The sequence below is a fragment of the Pseudophryne corroboree genome, chromosome 9, assembly GCF_028390025.1.
Source record: "Pseudophryne corroboree isolate aPseCor3 chromosome 9, aPseCor3.hap2, whole genome shotgun sequence".
In the NCBI taxonomy this organism is placed as follows: domain Eukaryota; kingdom Metazoa; phylum Chordata; class Amphibia; order Anura; family Myobatrachidae; genus Pseudophryne; species Pseudophryne corroboree.
Genome location: NC_086452.1, coordinates 59,014,933 through 59,034,620, shown reverse-complemented (window position 1 = coordinate 59,034,620; position 19,688 = coordinate 59,014,933). Strand labels below are relative to the sequence as shown.

Below are 19,688 nucleotides of genomic sequence, written 5' to 3'. Positions count from 1 at the left end.
CAAGATACCCATTTATTGTAAAATGTTTCTGCCCAATTACCTTGAATTCTGGGGTCTCCGTCATTCGTGGAATGTCTATGCCAGGCAAGTGTACACGGGCCCCTGGGGCCACATAGCGGGAGCTAAGCACAGTGGGATCCCCTATTTGGCTCCCGATGCAGAACTTTTCCTTGTGTTTCTCCAGGAGCGGGAAGGAGCGAAATATCATATTACAGTTGTGACACCGGAGGCTGCCCAGATCTGCCATCACACCGGGTAAAGGGCAATATGGGCCAACACCTGTAGGTCAACAAACAAAATCCTAGATGTTCAGCAAACCAGAGATAACAATACATGGTAGACCAGTGCTTAGGTATACGTGGAATACACAACCTTGGATGAATGTCAAGGCAGAAGTTATTTTATTTTTTGCAAATGAATGATATGTATTTATTTACCTATAAGACTCGTGGATTTGTGTATGGTATGTAGTGGCACTTCAATGGAAAATGGACAAGAAAAGCAGGAGGACAGCAAACACAGGACAGGGAGCACAGTGGGACAGGGGTGCCGGGAGTGCAGTCGACAGCCAGCGCAGTGGTGCAGGAGGCACAGGACAGCGAGCACAGAGGACAGGAAGCACAAGACAAGCAGCACAGAGGCGCAGAAAACTCAGTGAGAGAGGCAGCACAGGGGCGCAGTGGGACAGCAAGCACAGAGGACAGCGAGCACAGAGGACAGAAAGCACAGGACAGTGAGCACAGAGGACAGGAAGCACAGGACAGTGAGCACAGAGGACAGAAATCACAGGACAGTGAGCACAGAGGACAGGAAGCACAGGACAGTGAGCACAGAGGACAGGAAGCACAGAGGACAGTGAGCACAGAGGACAGGAAGCACAGAGGACAAGAAATACAGGACAGTGAGCACAGAGGACAGGAAGCACAGGACAATCCAGAAGCACAGAGGACAGGAAACACTGGACAATCAGCACAGAGGTACAGGAAACTCAGTGACACAGGGAGTATAGGGGCACAGTGGTACAGGCAGCACAGGGACATAGGGAGTACAATATGGAAGCCAGCACAGTGGAGCAGGAAGCACAGGAGGACAGGAAGCACAGGACCGTGAGGACAGAGGACAGAAAACACAGGATAATCAGCAGAGAAGTGCAGGAAACTCAGTGAGACAGGTAGTACAAGGGCACAGTGGGACAGGCAGCACAGGGACACGGAGTATAATGTGACAGGCAGCGCAGTGGACAGGAAGCACAGGACAGTGGGCACAGAGGACAGGAAGCACAGGACAAGCAGCACAGAGGTGCAGGAAACGCAGTGAGACAGGCAGCACAGGGGCGCATTGGTACAGGCAGCACAGGGACACAGGGAGCACAATGGGACAGACAGCACAGTGAAGCAGGAAGCACAGGACAGCGAGCACAGGGGGAGAGGACACAAAGGACAGTGAGCACAGAGGACAGGGATGCAGGACAAGTAGCACAGAGGCGCAGGAAACTCAGTGAGACAGACAGCAGGGAGCGCAATGGGGGCAGGCAATGCAGTGGAGCAGGAAGCACAAGACAGCGAGCACAGGACAGGCAACACAGAGGCACAGGAAAAGTGAGACAGCACAAGGGGGTGATGTGGGACAGGCAGCACATGGGGACAGGCACAGCAGTGGAACAGAGAACTTCAGATCAGAAAACTGGGATTAGTAAGTAAATTAAATGTTCTGTAAAGTAATTTATTTTCAGTGTAAACTAGAAATAAGGAGATTTATGGTAAGATTTACCATTGTTAAATCTCTTTCTGCGAGGTGCACTGGATTCCACAGGGAATAACATCGGAGTGTAGAGTTGGATATTGATCCGAGGCACCAATAGGCTAAAGCTTTGACTGTTCCCAGGATGCACTGCACCGCCTCCTCTATATCCCCGCCTCCAGGCACTGGAGCTCAGTTTTGTTAACCACTCCAATGCAGTAGCAGGTAAAAGAGACGACAGTAGTTAGTAGCCACAGATAACTAGGAGAAGGTACCAGCAGCTAATGCCATACAAAACCAAAGAAGCTAAGTGCGTCAGGGTGGGCGCCCTGTGGAATCCAGTGTACCTCGCAAAAAGAGATTTAACAAAGGTAAGTCTTACCATAAATCTCCTTTTCTGCAGTGGTGTATACTGGTATTCCACAACATTGGGGATGTCCTAAAGCAGTTCCTCATGGGTGGGGACGCACTGTAGCGGGCACAAAAACCCGGCGTCCAAAGGAAGCATCCTGGGAGGCGGAAGTATTAAAGGAATAGAACCTGATGAACGTGTTCACTGAGGACCACGAAGCCGCCTTGCACAATTGTTCTAGGGACACGCCACGGCGGGCCGCCCAAGAAGGTCCAATAGACCGAGTAGAATGGGCCTTGATAGTAGTAGGAGCCGGAAGTCCAGCCTGTACATAAGCTTGTGCAATCACCATTCTAATCCATCTGGCCAAGGTCTGCTTATTCGCAGGCCAGCCAAGTTTGTGAAATCCAAAAAGGACAAAGAGGGAAATCAGATCTCCTAAGAGATGCGGTTCTCTTTACATATATACAGAGAGCCTGTACCACAGCCAAAGACCGTTCTTTGCACCCAAGTCTGAAACCCTTCTAGCAGAGTCAATAGCCAGCAAAAATAAAACCTTAAGTGTAAGCCATTTAAGGTCCACAGACTCAAGAGGTTTAAACGGAGACTCTTGTAGGGCATCCAGAACAACCGACAAATCCCAAGGAGCCACAGGAGGAACATAGGGAGGTTGAATCCGTAAAACACCCTGAGTGAAAGTATGAACGTCAGGCAGAGTCGCAATTTTTCTCTGAAACCATACCGACAGGGCTGAAATATGAACCTTTAGGGAGGCCAGACAAAGGCCTAAGTCCAGGCCCTGTTGCTAAAGTTTGGCAGTACAGAACTTGTACGCATCATAATTCTTAGCCGCACACCAGGTGAAGTAAGAATTCCAGACCCTATAATAAATCAGAGCCAAAGCCGGTTTACGGGTTTTCAACATAGTTTGAATGACCGCCTCAGAAAATCCCTTGGCCCTCAGTACTGAAGCTTCAAGAGCCACGCCGTCAAAGCCAGTCGGGCCAGATCCTGGTAGACACAAGGGCCCTGAATGAGGAGGTCTGGGCGTTGCGGAAATAGAAGAGGATGCTCTGTCGAGAGACCCTGCTGGTCTGAGAACCAATGCCATCTGGGCCACGCTGGAGCGATTAGAAGTAGTAATCAGAAGTAGTAATCCTCCTTCTTGCTTGAACTTCCTTATTACCCTGGGCAGGAGTGACACTGGAGGGAACATGTATGGCAGCCGAAAGTTCCATGGAATAGCCAGGGCATCCACGAACGCTGCTTGAGGATCCCTTGTCCTTGCTCCGAAGACTGGAACTTTGTGATTGTGTCGAGACGCCATCAGGTCTACATCTGGTAGGCCCCACTTATCCACTAGGAGTTGAAAGACTTCTGGATGAAGGCTCCACTTTCCGGCGTGTACTTCCTGACGACTGAGGAAGGCCGCTTCCCAGCTGAGGACCCCCGAAATGAACACTGCCGATATGGCTGGCAGATGGCGTTCCGCCCAACAAAGAATCTTTGACACTTCCATCATTGCCATGCGGCTTAGAGTGCCGCCTTGATGATTTATGTATACCACCGTGGTGGCGTTGTCCGACTGTACTTGAACAGGCCTGTTCTGTACCAGAGGCAGGGCCAGTTTCAGAGCATTGAACACTGCCCGCAACTCCAGAATGTTTATCGGAAGGAGAGATTCCTCCGTGGTCCACCGACCCTGAAGAGAGTGTTGCTCCAACACCGCGTCCCAACCCCGCAGACTGGCATCTGTCGTTAGAAGCATCCAGTTGGAGATCCAGAAGGGACAACCCCTGCTCAATTGTTGGTCCTGGAGCCACCAGCTCAGAGACAGATGAACTTCCAGAGTCAAGGAGATCATGTGAGACCTGATCCAGTGAGGCAGGCCGTTCCACTTGGAAAGGATTAACCGCTGCAGAGGGCGAGAACGAAATTGAGCGTACTCTACCATGTCGAAAGGCGACACCATGAGGTCTAGTACTTGCATCGCCGAGTGTATCGACACACGAGGGCGAGAGAGGAAGCATCGTATCCTGTCCTGAAGTTTCAGGACCTTCTCCAGGAGACAAGAACAACCGTTGGTTGTGTGTGTTCAGTAACGCCCCCAGGTGTACCATGTTCTGAGCAGGAACCAGCGAGGATTTCTTCCAGTTGATGAGCCACCCGTGGGCTTGCAGGAATTGGACCATCAGTTCCAGATGACGGGGGAGAACCTCTGGGGAGTCCGCTAGGATCAACAAGTCGTCCAGATACGGCAGGATCCTGATACCCTGACAGCGGAGAAGGGCCGTCATGACCGCCATGACCTTGTTGAAGAGCAGTGTTCAGTCTAAAAGGCAAGGCCTGGAATTGATAATGTAGGTTGCCAATAGCAAACCGCAGATATTGCTGATGCAACATGGCAATAGGTATATGTAGATAAGCATCCTTATGTCCAGGGATACCATATAGTCCTTGGGCTCCAGGGCTAGAACAATAGAGCAAAGAGTTTCCATACGGAATTTGGATACCTTCACAAATTTGTTAAAAGACTTGAGGTTGAGAATGGGCCTTGAGGATCCATTCGGTTTCGGAACTAGGAACAGCGTTGAATAGTACCCCCTGCCTCTTTGAGCCAGAGGGACCGGCACTAGCACTCCTGTGTCCAGGAGGGATTGTACCACCAAATGTAGAGTTTTTGCTTTCAATGGATCCAAAGGTATATTTGTCCAGCAAAACTGGTGAGGGCAGTGGTTAAAGTGAGCCGGAACGGGGCGGAACTGCGTTCCGTCACCTCTAATTGCAGGCGGAACCAGTTCCGCCTCCGTCCGGCCACAGTATCAGGTGCCTGCTCCACTGTAAAGGTCACGGCTCGCGGACCTGCTGCAGCACCAATCAAACGAAGGGGAGGCTCTTTTAAAATCTGGCGTGAGCCAATCACGGCTCCCGGACCGCCAGCCAATGAGAAGCTGCCAAGTGCAGCTTCTCATTAGCTGGCGGCCCGGGAGCCGTGAGTGGCGCACAATCGGCGCTATTCAAAGTGCCCTCTCCCCCCCCCCCCCGCCAGGGAGGTTACAGTGCCTGATGTCCCCCGCTGCCGCAGCCGCCGGAGTGTGAGCCGCGGGCTGTAACGCCCGATCCCCCAGCAGCCGCCGGAGTTTACTGTGAGGCCAGTAATGCTTGTGCCCACTCTCCATCTCCCTGCCAGCGCAGCAGCTTAAAGTCCACCCCACTCCTAAGCCAGGCTTGCTAACCCTCCCGCGTTCAGCTCAGGTAAAAAAATGTGAGCCTCCCGCTGCTCCACCACAAATGCTCTGGGTCCTCCCGATTTAAAAAAAAAAAAAATGCGGACTGTGCATGCGTCAGTCTGTAGAGACAGGGGAAGGGCTGCTCGGGGATGTAATGGCGGGTGACATTGTAAGCAGAGCCGCAGAGCGGAAGTGTCAGCACCGGCGGAAACGGCAGCCTCTTTACCCACCTGGCGTGCATGGCAACAGCACAGCAGTTGTGGCCGGTCTAACCCCCGGTGGCTAGTTAAAAGTGTCTGCGACGGCTGGTGTGGCAGCAGCATAGCAGTGGTGGTTTCTTTAGTTCCGCTGCCCCCCCTCCCGGAGGCATGTTTAAAATGTAAGTAACTCAAATAAAGCAGCGCGCATGGATGGTGTGCATGGTGGCATTGCTGGAAATTGGCACCAAGTAGATGCTGAGTAGGTTAGCAATATGAGACCACTATGTGTTTCTGTGATTACAGGTCACTGCTCCTGCATATGACTTGCAAGCACATGTGTCTATGTAACCCTCATCCTTTATCCGAACACTAATTCTATGCCCTACCCTCACCCTTAGTCCGAACACCCTAATACTCTTACCTTGACCCTCACCCTTAAGTGCTTTGAGTCCTATTGGAGAAAGTGCCTGATAGATAAAATTATTATTACTGTAACATTACACCAACATCCTGTCACAATGCAGGAGCCGACACTGCAAACAGGCAGTCTCTGGGGGCAGCCCACATCTCCAGGACCCCGGAGTGACAAAAACAGGTTCGTGCAATGAGGCCATGAACCTTCCCTGAATTCACGCCCTCTGTACACAGCGCAGCGCCGCGCATTCTGCTTACACCCACAATCTCCCTGAAACTAGTTTTCAAAAGTAGGCAAGTATGCCCTCAGCTTAGTGACCCGCAAACTGTAATGCCCTCCCCACCTCCACTGGATCGCTGTCTGCAAGTGAGTGATGGTCCGCAGCCCTATCCTAACCGTGGCACACCCCTGGGCGGCGTCTGGCAGGAGAGACAACTCGCCCTCCACATGAAGACCTCCAGGTAACTGCTGCTACATTTCACAGCTCTGGGTGCCCAGTCTTTCTGCTGTTGCTGCTGATATTCTCTATCTCCATGTTGCGCTCTCTCTCTCTCTCCATGTCGCTCTCTTTGCCATGTCTCTCCCTCATCTCTCTCTCTTTTGCAGTGTCTCTCTCTCTCTCTCGCAACGTCTCTATCTCCATGTCTCTCTCACCCTCTCTTGCCATGTCACTCTTTTTGTCTTCCTTCCCATGTATCTCTCTCCCTCCCTTCCCATGTCTCTCTCTGGCCATGTTTCTCCCTCCCGAAGTCTCTCTCTCTTTGTCTTGTTCCCTCCTCATGTCTCTCTCTCTTTATAGAAATATCCAGCAACTGCCGTGCTCATAAGCAGTATATGCTTGTAATATGACGGCACCCGGAGACTTGATAAAGTGCAAAAAGCTGCTGTTTATTTCAATAAACAGAACCTTTTTGCACTTTATCAAAACTGAGTGCCTATATATATATATATATATATATATATATATATATATATATATAGCGGAGAAAAACAGGTGGCACTCACAGACTTGAAGAAATGTGAAACGAACTTCACTCCGTGAAGTGTTTATTGGAAACAACAGGTGACGTTTCGGGGACACATCCCCTTCCTCAGACAACAAACAAGTGCAAACCAAATGTATATATAGCATAAAAGTAGCCCCACTTACCCCACAATCACGACTCCCAGCTGCGTGGACCACGGAGTGCCCAGGCGTCTCACATCCCGCACTTCCGGTCGCGGCTCACGGCCCGGCCGGAAGTGACGCAATCAAGTTCACTGGTTCCTATGGCAACGCGCTGGGAGCCCTGAAACAAACACAGAAAATCTTAGTGACTCCATAAAACATATCACACAGGCACACAAATCTAAACTGCGCTCAAAAAAAGCTGGAGTGTGCCTCATAAAACTAATAATAACACATGTGCAATATTACCATCAAACATGCTAAAAATGTGTTGAATTTTAAAAAATTAAAATCAACCTGTGTGTGATCCCTTACCCTGGAAATGGCATAGTTATAATATCTATAGCATTTAAACCCTCTTTTATGCAGAAAGGATGCGTTTTATATTTTTATGTATTAACCCCCTAAGAGGTTATTTTACTCTGGAAGGCAATTCAGCCAAAGGGATACTTGATGAGGAAGCAATCGCCTGTCTGCCATTACCTCTCACTGTATCCTAATCTGCAGTGTAGATCAGTTGTGATAATGGACTCAAACTACACAATATTTGTAGTGCAAATCACTGAGTACCTGATAAATCAACAAATCACTATGCTGACCCTTATAGACCCCGGTTGCGGGGGCAGTTCATTCAACAGTGTGTTATTTATGCTTTTATATGTTTTTATAAAAAGCTGATGAGACCTAAGGACTCATTTAAACCCCTAGGGGTCAGACAGTCAAGGCGAAAAATCCACCTGGATTCCAGTTGGAGTAATTTCCTCCCCCTGTCGCCCCCCCGTATAGATGCTGGTACCTGGTCAATGGCCCTATATCTCAAACTGGCCAAGCTGTGTTTATGTGTGGCAAAGTGCCGTGCCACTGGCTGCTCACTGGTCCCTGAGATCAGGGCCGCCCGGATGGCCGACCTATGTTGAGTTAGCCTTACTTTCAATTGACATTCGGTTTTGCCCACGTAGTAGAGCCCACATGGGCAAACAATCACGTAGACTACAAACCGAGATGTACAGGTCAGTGGCCACCTGATTTTTAGCCGTTGGCCCGTATGGGGGTGTGGAAAAGTCTCGCCCACTAAGAAAAAGGAACAAGTGGTGCATCCAAGGCATTTGAAGCAACCATTTCTTTTGCTTAAAAAATGCCTGGATGCATTCTTGGCGTCAAAATCTGTGATGTCAGTTTTTACTACCAAGTCTTTCAGATTCCTGCCCCTGGAGTAACTCGGCATTAATTTGCTGTTTTGGAAACACTTCAAGTCAGGATCTGAAGTGACCATCTGCCACATCCCTTTGACTTGCTTCACTAAGGCCGGACTATCCGAATTATATTCGGTCACCCAGGGTATGGTGTCTTTAGGTAAAACTTTGGACTGACGTTTGGGTTGCTTCTGGAAATTGCACAAAGCTCTCTCTCGTGCTTTCTTCAGTTCCGATAGGGAATATCCTCTCTCAGAGAATTTCAATATCATCTCGTCTAAGTGCAACATCCGTATATCTGGATTGGTGTTATTCCTACAAACCCTGAGTAACTGGGAGTAAGGCAGACTACGAATCATGGCTTTAGGGTGTGAGCTCTCAGCCCGGAGCAGGGTGTTCCTGTCCGTGGGTTTTTTATAAAGGGTCGTCCCCAACTGTCCCTCTTTCAGCTGTATACATACATCCAAATAGCAAATCTCTGTCTTGCTATAGTTCGAGGTGAGTTTAATGGGACTATCTGAGTTGTTTTGTCTATTGATGATCTCCATCAAAATCTGCATGTCACCATTCCAGAAGATGAGGAGATCATCAATGTAACGAAAATACAGCAAAATGGAACCTGAAATGCTCGAATCCTCAAAAAACAACCCCCTCTCGACTTCCCACATGAAACAGTTGGCAAACGACGGGGCTACTGGGGACCCCATCGAGCAACCCGTTAATTGCTTGTAAAACCTCCCATTGAAAAAGAAAAAATTATGTGTCAGTGTGAAGGCTAAAAGCTCTAAAAACAAATCCACATCCGGACCCGTGTATAACCGATTGGCCGTAATTAACCGTCTGACGGCCTCCAACCCCGCCTGATGGGGAATACACGTATATAGACTGGTGACATCTAGTGTCACCATAGTCATATCGTTGGGGACTGCTCCCAGTCTGGCCAATCTATCCAAGAGCATCTTGGTATCTTTTAGATAGGAGAAAGTATCCTGGATACATGGCTGCAGATAAGTGTCCAGGAACACTGCAATTGGTTTGCACAGAGACCCCCGGGCAGAGATAATAGGTCTCCCCGGAGGTCTCTGTGCGTCCTTGTGAATCTTGGGGAGGGTGTAAAATAGTGGAACTACAGGCCATTTTGTAGATAATTTATCACTAATTACCTGTGAAATCAACCCCCCACTGACTGCATGTTTCAACAATAAATCAAGCTCCTGTTTAAACCCCGGAGTAGGGTCTTTATCCAGTCGGCAGTATGTCTTGTCATCACTAAGTAGCCTATCACATTCCGCAACATATGAGGACGTGTCCTGGATAACGATAGAGCCGCCCTTATCTGCGGCTCTCAAGACAATATCAGTCCTCTGTTGTAAGTTCCTTAATGCTTGTCTTTCATCACTGGGAAGGTTATGCTTTACGGCTGGAACTCTGTCCCCAATGGCATTGTCCATTAATCTGTGGAAAGTTTTGAGAGTAGCATTGTTTGATTGTGGGTCAAACCTGGAGCGGTTCCCCAACTTGGAAATCCGACCAGGCAATGTTGACTCTATGTTCACCGTAGGATGCTTAGAGAAATGCTCTTTGATTTTTAATGAGCGTGCTAATTTAAACGACTCTACCTTCCATTTAAATGGATCAGCAAAATTAGTGGGTATAAAGGAAAGTCCCTTGCTGAGAAGTCGTTGTTCGGAATCCTGGAGAGTATACGAAGATAAGTTGAAAATTAAGTGGCTCTGTGTTTGGGCGGCCTTCCAACTGTTCTGCCTCCTCGCTTGGCCTCCCCTTCTCGTTTTCCTCTTCCCCGGGTGGAGGCCCCTGCCCGGGTGTTTACCACAAAAGGGGTCACCGTATGTCTGGCCCCAGCCACAGCTCCTCCGACTTCGTCATTGTCACTTGCTGACGTGCTTGAGAAGCGGACCCGTTGTGGTTTTCTCACGTTTCCCACGCCACGGCCTCAAAACTGATTTGCTTGACTCAGCCAGGTGTAAACCCTGTGTTGGGTGTAGTCTGTGACCACCTTCCTGTGTTTCTCTTTTTTATATTTCAATAAATTATTTTTATACTCATCCAGTTGATTTTGTAATTTGGCTAGCCAATCTGTGGATTTGTCTGATGTCATCTTCGCCAGATGTTCCTTTTCAAACTCGCTGATCTTCTCTGATGTTAACTTCAGCTCCCTCGTGGACTCCTCGATGACCAATAAAATGAGGTCCATGGAGCATTTATTGAGTATTGAGATCCAGCGCTTGCAAAAGGCAGTGTTATATCTACCTATCGTAGGTATATTATGTACCCTGAACCCCCGGGGTATCTGTTTTGCCCGGTGGTAATCAGACAAGGTACGACTGTGGTAGAGAAAGTCCAGCTCCCGCTTTTTTAATTTAAACAATTCACGGTATACATTATCGCTGGAATCGACATATTCATCAGACAAGGCTGCGTCCTTGTGCAGAATTTTCTCAGCATCCACATCCGAGAAACTAAGAGTCTCGTAATTATCACATTCCAGTAAAAATGACGTGAAATCGCCTTCACCCTCAGAGGTTGCCATCCTTTATCTTTAAGCTGCCTTCAGGGTGCGGAGACACACAGGTTGCTTAGAATATAGTGTCACAAAAGTGCCAAGTGCGTGCAAACAAAGTGCAACGAAGTGCTTTAAAAACAGTTAAAACAGAGGGAGGTGGTCCTGTGGGAGGGTGCCCTGGGCTGGTACCACGACCTTATCCACCGCAGCAGAGCGTGTGACCATGTATATCCAGAATTTGCCCCGGCACTCCTCCTGATGACTGGCTGAGGTGCCCTTCCTTGTGGACATGTTAGTCCACCCACATGCAGCGGAGAAAAACAGGTGGCACTCACAGACTTGAAGAAATGTGAAACGAACTTCACTCCGTGAAGTGTTTATTGGAAACAACAGGTGACGTTTCGGGGACACACCCCCTTCCTCAGACAACAAACAAGTGCAAACCAAATGTATATATAGCATAAAAGTAGCCCCACTTACCCCACAATCACGACTCCCAGCTGCGTGGACCACGGAGTGCCCAGGCGTCTCACATCCCGCACTTCCGGTCACGGCTCACGGCCCGGCCGGAAGTGACGCAATCAAGTTCACTGGTTCCTATGGCAACGCGCTGGGAGCCCTGAAACAAACACAGAAAATCTTAGTGACTCCATAAAGCATATCACACAGGCACACATAACTTTTTAAAATTCAACACATTTTTAACATGTTTGATGGTAATATTGCACATGTGTTATTATTAGTTTTATGAGGCACACTCCAGCTTTTTTTGAGCGCAGTTTAGATTTGTGTGCCTGTGTGATATGTTTTATGGAGTCACTAAGATTTTCTGTGTTTGTTTCAGGGCTCCCAGCGCGTTGCCATAGGAACCAGTGAACTTGATTGCGTCACTTCCGGCCGGGCCGTGAGCCGCGACCGGAAGTGCGGGATGTGAGACGCCTGGGCACTCCGTGGTCCACGCAGCTGGGAGTCGTGATTGTGGGGTAAGTGGGGCTACTTTTATGCTATATATACATTTGGTTTGCACTTGTTTGTTGTCTGAGGAAGGGGATGTGTCCCCGAAACGTCACCTGTTGTTTCCAATAAACACTTCACGGAGTGAAGTTCGTTTCACATTTCTTCAAGTCTGTGAGTGCCACCTGTTTTTCTCCGCTGCATGTGGGTGGACTAACATGTCCACAAGGAAGGGCACCTCAGCCAGTCATCAGGAGGAGTGCCGGGGCAAATTCTGGATATACATGGTCACACGCTCTGCTGCGGTGGATAAGGTCGTGGTACCAGCCCAGGGCACCCTCCCACAGGACCACCTCCCTCTGTTTTAACTGTTTTTAAAGCACTTCGTTGCACTTTGTTTGCACGCACTTGGCACTTTTGTGACACTATATTCTAAGCAACCTGTGTGTCTCCGCACCCTGAAGGCAGCTTAAAGATAAAGGATGGCAACCTCTGAGGGTGAAGGCGATTTCACGTCATTTTTACTGGAATGTGATAATTACGAGACTCCTAGTTTCTCGGATGTGGATGCTGAGAAAATTCTGCACAAGGACGCAGCCTTGTCTGATGAATATGTCGATTCCAGCGATGATGTATACCGTGAATTGTTTAAATTAAAAAAGCGGGAGCTGGACTTTCTCTACCACAGTCGTACCTTGTCTGATTACCACCGGGCAAAACAGATACCCCGGGGGTTCAGGGTACATAATATACCTACGATAGGTAGATATAACACTGCCTTTTGCAAGCGCTGGATCTCAATACTCAATAAATGCTCCATGGACCTCATTTTATTGGTCATCGAGGAGTCCACGAGGGAGCTGAAGTTAACATCAGAGAAGATCAGCGAGTTTGAAAAGGAACATCTGGCGAAGATGACATCAGACAAATCCACAGATTGGCTAGCCAAATTACAAAATCAACTGGATGAGTATTAAAATAATTTATTGAAATATAAAAAAGAGAAACACAGGAAGGTGGTCACAGTCTACACCCAACACAGCGTTTACACCTGGCTGAGTCAAGCAAATCAGTTTCGAGGCCGTGGCGTGGGAAACGTGAGAAAACCACAACGGGTCCGCTTCTCAAGCACGTCAGCAAGTGACAATGACGAAGTCGGAGGAGCTGTGGCTGGGGCCAGACATACGGTGACCCCTTTTGTGGTAAACACCCGGGCAGGGGCCTCCACCCGGGGAAGAGGAAAACGAGAAGGGGAGGCCAAGCGAGGAGGCAGAACAGTTGGAAGGCCGCCCAAACACAGAGCCACTTAATTTTCAACTTATCTTCGTATACTCTCCAGGATTCCGAACAACGACTTCTCAGCAAGGGACTTTCCTTTATACCCACTAATTTTGCTGATCCATTTAAATGGAAGGTAGAGTCGTTTAAATTAGCACGCTCATTAAAAATCAAAGAGCATTTCTCTAAGCATCCTACGGTGAACATAGAGTCAACATTGCCTGGTCGGATTTCCAAGTTGGGGAACCGCTCCAGGTTTGACCCACAATCAAACAATGCTACTCTCAAAACTTTCCACAGATTAATGGACAATGCCATTGGGGACAGAGTTCCAGCCGTAAAGCATAACCTTCCCAGTGATGAAAGACAAGCATTAAGGAACTTACAACAGAGGACTGATATTGTCTTGAGAGCCGCAGATAAGGGCGGCTCTATCGTTATCCAGGACACGTCCTCATATGTTGCGGAATGTGATAGGCTACTTAGTGATGACAAGACATACTGCCGACTGGATAAAGACCCTACTCCGGGGTTTAAACAGGAGCTTGATTTATTGTTGAAACATGCAGTCAGTGGGGGGTTGATTTCACAGGTAATTAGTGATAAATTATCTACAAAATGGCCTGTAGTTCCACTATTTTACACCCTCCCCAAGATTCACAAGGACGCACAGAGACCTCCGGGGAGACCTATTATCTCTGCCCGGGGGTCTCTGTGCAAAACAATTGCAGTGTTCCTGGACACTTATCTGCAGCCATGTATCCAGGATACTTTCTCCTATCTAAAAGATACCAAGATGCTCTTGGATAGATTGGCCAGACTGGGAGCAGTCCCCAACGATATGACTATGGTGACACTAGATGTCACCAGTCTATATACGTGTATTCCCCATCAGGCGGGGTTGGAGGCCGTCAGACGGTTAATTACGGCCAATCGGTTATACACGGGTCCGGATGTGGATTTGTTTTTAGAGCTTTTAGCCTTCACACTGACACATAATTTTTTCTTTTTCAATGGGAGGTTTTACAAGCAATTAACGGGTTGCTCGATGGGGTCCCCAGTAGCCCCGTCGTTTGCCAACTGTTTCATGTGGGAAGTCGAGAGGGGGTTGTTTTTTGAGAATTCGAGCATTTCAGGTTCCATTTTGCTGTATTTTCGTTACATTGATGATCTCCTCATCTTCTGGAATGGTGACATGCAGATTTTGATGGAGATCATCAATAGACAAAACAACTCAGATAGTCCCATTAAACTCACCTCGAACTATAGCAAGACAGAGATTTGCTATTTGGATGTATGTATACAGCTGAAAGAGGGACAGTTGGGGACGACCCTTTATAAAAAAAACCACGGACAGGAACACCCTGCTCCGGGCTGAGAGCTCACACCCTAAAGCCATGATTCGTAGTCTGCCTTACTCCCAGTTACTCAGGGTTTGTAGGAATAACACCAATCCAGATATACGGATGTTGCAATTAGACGAGATGATATTGAAATTCTCTGAGAGAGGATATTCCCTATCGGAACTGAAGAAAGCACGAGAGAGAGCTTTGTGCAATTTCCAGAAGCAACCCAAACGTCAGTCCAAAGTTTTACCTAAAGACACCATACCCTGGGTGACCGAATATAATTCGGATAGTCCGGCCTTAGTGAAGCAAGTCAAAGGGATGTGGCAGATGGTCACTTCAGATCCTGACTTGAAGTGTTTCCAAAACAGCAAATTAATGCAGAGTTACTCCAGGGGCAGGAATCTGAAAGACTTGGTAGTAAAAACTGACATCACAGATTTTGACGCCAAGAATGCATCCAGGCATTTTTTAAGCAAAAGAAATGGTTGCTTCAAATGCCTTGGATGCACCACTTGTTCCTTTTTCTTAGTGGGCGAGACTTTTCCACACCCGCATACGGGCCAACGGCTAAAAATCAGGTGGCCACTGACCTGTACATCTCGGTTTGTAGTCTACGTGATTGTTTGCCCATGTGGGCTCTACTACGTGGGCAAAACCGAATGTCAATTGAAAGTAAGGCTAACTCAACATAGGTCGGCCATCCGGGCGGCCCTGATCTCAGGGACCAGTGAGCAGCCAGTGGCACGGCACTTTGCCACACATAAACACAGCTTGGCCAGTTTGAGATATAGGGCCATTGACCAGGTACCAGCATCTATACGGGGGGGCGACAGGGGGAGGAAATTACTCCAACTGGAATCCAGGTGGATTTTTCGCCTTGACTGTCTGACCCCTAGGGGTTTAAATGAGTCCTTAGGTCTCATCAGCTTTTTATAAAAACATATAAAAGCATAAATAACACACTGTTGAATGAACTGCCCCCGCAACCGGGGTCTATAAGGGTCAGCATAGTGATTTGTTGATTTATCAGGTACTCAGTGATTTGCACTACAAATATTGGCCCTCATTCCGAGTTGATCGCTCGCAAGGCGATTTTAGCAGAGTTACACACGCTAAGCCGCCGCCTACTGGGAGTGAATCTTAGCTTCTTAAAATTGCGAACGATGTATTCGCAATATTGCGATTACTAACTACTTAGCAGTTTCAGAGTAGCTTCAGACTTACTCTGCCTGTGCGATCAGTTCAGTGCTTGTCGTTCCTGTTTTGACGTCACAAACACACCCAGCGTTCGCCCAGACACTCCCCCGTTTCCCCGGCCACTCCTGCGTTTTTTCCGGAAACGGTAGCGTTTTTTCCCGCACGCCCATAAAACGGCCTGTTTCCGCCCAGTAACACCCATTTCCTGTCAATCACATTACGATCGCCGGAGCGATGAAAAAGCCGTGAGTAAAAATACTATCTCCATTGTAAAATTACTTGGCGCAGTCGCAGTGCGAATATTGCGCATGCGTACTAAGCGGAATTTCACTGCGATGCGATGAAAAATACCGAGCGATCAACTCGGAATGAGGGCCATTGTGTAGTTTGAGTCCATTATCACAACTGATCTACACTGCAGATTAGGATACAGTGAGAGGTAATGGCAGACAGGCGATTGCTTCCTCATCAAGTATCCCTTTGGCTGAATTGCCTTCCAGAGTAAAATAACCTCTTAGGGGGTTAATACATAAAAATATAAAACGCATCCTTTCTGCATAAAAGAGGGTTTAAATGCTATAGATATTATAACTATGCCATTTCCAGGGTAAGGGATCACACACAGGTTGATTTTAATTTTTTAAAATTCAACACATTTTCAACATGTTTGATTACCATCAAACATGTTGAAAATGTGTTGAATTTTACACGTGTTATTATTAGTTTTATGAGGCACACTCCAGCTTTTTTTGAGCGCAGTTTAGATTTGTGTGCCTGTGTGATATGTTTTATGGAGTCACTAAGATTTTATGTGTTTGTTTCAGGGCTCCCAGCGCGTTGCCATAGGAACCAGTGAACTTGATTGCGTCACTTCCGGCCGGGCCGTGAGCCGCGACCGGAAGTGCGGGATGTGAGACGCCTGGGCACTCCGTGGTCCACGCAGCTGGGAGTCGTGACTGTGGGGTAAGTGGGGCTACTTTTATGCTATATATACATTTGGTTTGCACTTGTTTGTTGTCTGAGGAAGGGGATGTGTCCCCGAAACGTCACCTGTTGTTTCCAATAAACACTTCACGGAGTGAAGTTCGTTTCACATTTCTTCAAGTCTGTGAGTGCCACCTGTTTTTCTCCGCTGCATGTGGGTGGACTAACATGTCCACAAGGAAGGGCACCTCAGCCAGTCATCAGGAGGAGTGCCGGGGCAAATTCTGGATATATATATATATATATATATATAGTGAGTGCTGAATTTTAATATTTGTTTGTGTCTATCTATCTATCTAGAAAACCCCCTCATAAAATCCTGCATTTGCCCGTGGAGGGGGCTCTACCTGCCGTACTGTGTAAAATGGGACATTAGCTGCCGTACTGTGTAAAAGGGTACTCTACCTGGCGTAATGCGTGATAGGGGCTCTACCTGGCGTAATGCGTGATAGGGGCTCTACCTGGCGTAATGTATGTAAGTGGTGCTACTGTGCAACGTGATTTGAATAATATAGATTACTGTGCAGCATAATATGAATTGGTATTATTTTGTGGTATTGGTATTTCCCCCCTATATTTTTGTCACTGGTCCTATTTTAAATATGGGGGGGGCGATGCTGTTTCTTGCACACAACGCTAAAAAGTATGGACTCATGAGGAGAGTGACAGACAAAGGAAACAAGAAAGCAGAAGGGACAGATAGAAGACATAAGAGGTGAGCAAAGGTTGTTCAACATATACTGCTATATTGTGAATCAAATCTAAAATTAGGAGGGGGAGGGCACTGCTGTGGGCATTGTGTGTGTGTATGAGGCTCTGCTATTGTGGGCATTGTGCGTCAAAAGGGCACTAGCATGTGGGGCGGGCAATGTGAATAAGATTGTGCTACTGTGAAGCATTATTTTTAATTGGTGGTACTTTGGTGTGGCCACGCCCCTTCCTTGTGAGGCCACACCCCTTTCTGCGGTCAGCGCGCGCTGAGCAGGAGGGGTTGCTGGCGAGGTGAGTTCCCCCACCTCTCCAGGACCACTTTAAGCCCTGGGCGAGGGGGACGTTTCTTGAAAGAGATGGCGTATCCGTGAGTGACGACTTTCCCCACCCAGGCGTCTGAAGTGGTCTGTAACCATACCTGGGTGAACCGCAGAAGTCGGCCTCCCACCCTGGGGTCCCCCAGGGGGAGGCCCGCCCCGTCATGCAGCGGGCTTGTCTGGTTTGGAAGCAGGCTGACGGGCAGTCCAGGAACGTTTAGTTTTGGGCTTAGAGGTTTTGGAAGTGCGAGCCTGTTTTGGATACGCCTGACCCTTTGCTTTACTTGGAGGTCGAAAGGAACGAAAGGTGGTACTCTTAAGGTGTGTACACACGGTAAGATCTTTTCTTCCGATTCTGACTATATAGTCAGAATCGGATGAAAAGATAGTGCAGATCGCAAGGTGACAGTCACCTTGCGATCCCGATGCGATGCGCGGCCCCGCGCGGGTCGGCATCGGCCGAAAAAATAGGCTGTGCAGGCAAGTCAATCCTGACTATCTCTATAGAAGAGATAGTCAGGATTGACACTTAGCCAAAATCGCACAGAACCAGGATCGCAAGCACACTCATTATGTGCTTGCGATACTGGCTAAGTGCCGACCCGGCCCCCCGTCGCACAGTGAGAATCGGTTAAGTCCGAATCTCACCGTGTGTACACACCTTTAGCCTTCGGAGCCGAAGGACTAGTACTCGGCAGACATGCAGTTTTAGCAGACGCTAAGTCAGCAACAACCTTGTTCAGATCTTCCCCAAAAAGGATGTTTCCCTTAAAAGGGATCACCTCCAAGGTCTTTCTAGAGTCCAGATCCACAGACCAGGACCGCAACCACAGAATCCGGCGAGCCAGAATGGACATAGTAGACGCTTTGGCTGCCAGCAACCGGCATCAGAGGCCGCCTCCTGAATGTAATGAGAGGCTGTGGTAATATATGAAAGACACTGTCTGGCATTATCAAATTGCGTCATTTTAGCCCCGCCCCCTTCCCGCGGACCGACGAATCGCGGCGTTTCCCGATGTGAGGCCTAATGATGTCATAGCCCGGCCCCGCAAAGTCTCCTGCAGTGTCTCCTCTCTGGGTTTCTCCCGGAGAGGAGATCTTTAAAGTCGGCAAGTATGACACACAGTCACATGTACAATGCAGAAATTATTACAAACAACAATAAAAGTGCACTGGACTAGCAATACTAAGTAAAGCTATGTATGTATACAGATATAACACTGCACAGTAAATACTGGATGTATATCACAGGATAATTGTACTAAATATCCCTATAGTCATACACTTGTTCTTAACTAACACTGTCTAAACGACATGTAGAATACTCAAGTGTCCTGTAAATGCACAGCGCTGATGAGGCAGGCGGCTTTACAGAGGAGACAGTGCCCAGCAGTCCCAGAATCAGCGCAGCTCTGTGTAATGGCGCCAAAACGCTGACAGGAAGTGAGTGAGGGAGAGAGAGAGAGAGATGCAGCTCCAGGGCGGGAACACTTGCTGTATATGGTGCCTGGGGCTGGGGGAGGGGCTACAGGTCAGCGCCTTATCCCCTCTGCTGGACTTCACCACCGGGTACTATGGAGCCTGTACTAAACGGATTTTAGTAAATCCGACCTGTGTTCCTTGCCCTGGTGGATATGGTGGGGTCCCTGCATGGCCACAGTGTCCACGGCAGCTGCGCTGTCCGTCCCTGGAGACCGCGACCATATCGTGATTTCGACGGGTCCCGGCTGGGGGACCCTCTTACCTCCTCCCTATCGTGCGGCCACGCGATCCAAGAGAGCAGTGGCGGTATGTGTTCCTGATGAGACCGGAGCGCCTCCGCTGTAAGTACCCAGCAACCAGGGCGCGGGAGTATACAGCGCCGCTGGGGGAGGTGAGGGAGCCGCAGCACGATATGTCAGTATGACATATAGCACCAAGTGCCTATGCTGCGGCCCTTGAAGTCTTCTTTCTTGTCAGAAAAGGTCTTTTCTGGGCAGCCCTACCTGTTAGCTGCCTGCACTGAAGGAACCAACTTACAAACTGAGCTCCAGTGCCTGGAGGCGGGGATATAGAGGAGGCGGTGCAGTGCATCCT

The 19,688-nt window shown here is 48.5% G+C and overlaps 1 protein-coding gene across 3 annotated transcripts in view; it reads right to left on the bottom strand.

Moving 5' to 3' along the window:
- LOC134957448 (uncharacterized) overlaps window positions 1-19,688 on the bottom strand; it is a 167,215-nt gene that overhangs the window by 145,268 nt on the left and 2,259 nt on the right. For 2 of the 3 annotated variants that reach the window (XM_063939384.1, XM_063939386.1), the window contains exons 2-4: window positions 11,303-11,441; window positions 7,088-7,226; window positions 41-279 (exon numbers count right to left, since the gene is read on the bottom strand). In XM_063939384.1, coding sequence (XP_063795454.1) covers window positions 41-247 — 207 coding nt within the window. In that variant the 5' untranslated portion in view covers window positions 248-279; window positions 7,088-7,226; window positions 11,303-11,441. The remainder of the gene's footprint in view (window positions 1-40; window positions 280-7,087; window positions 7,227-11,302; window positions 11,442-19,688) is intronic. The other variant, XM_063939385.1, reaches the window with a different exon arrangement.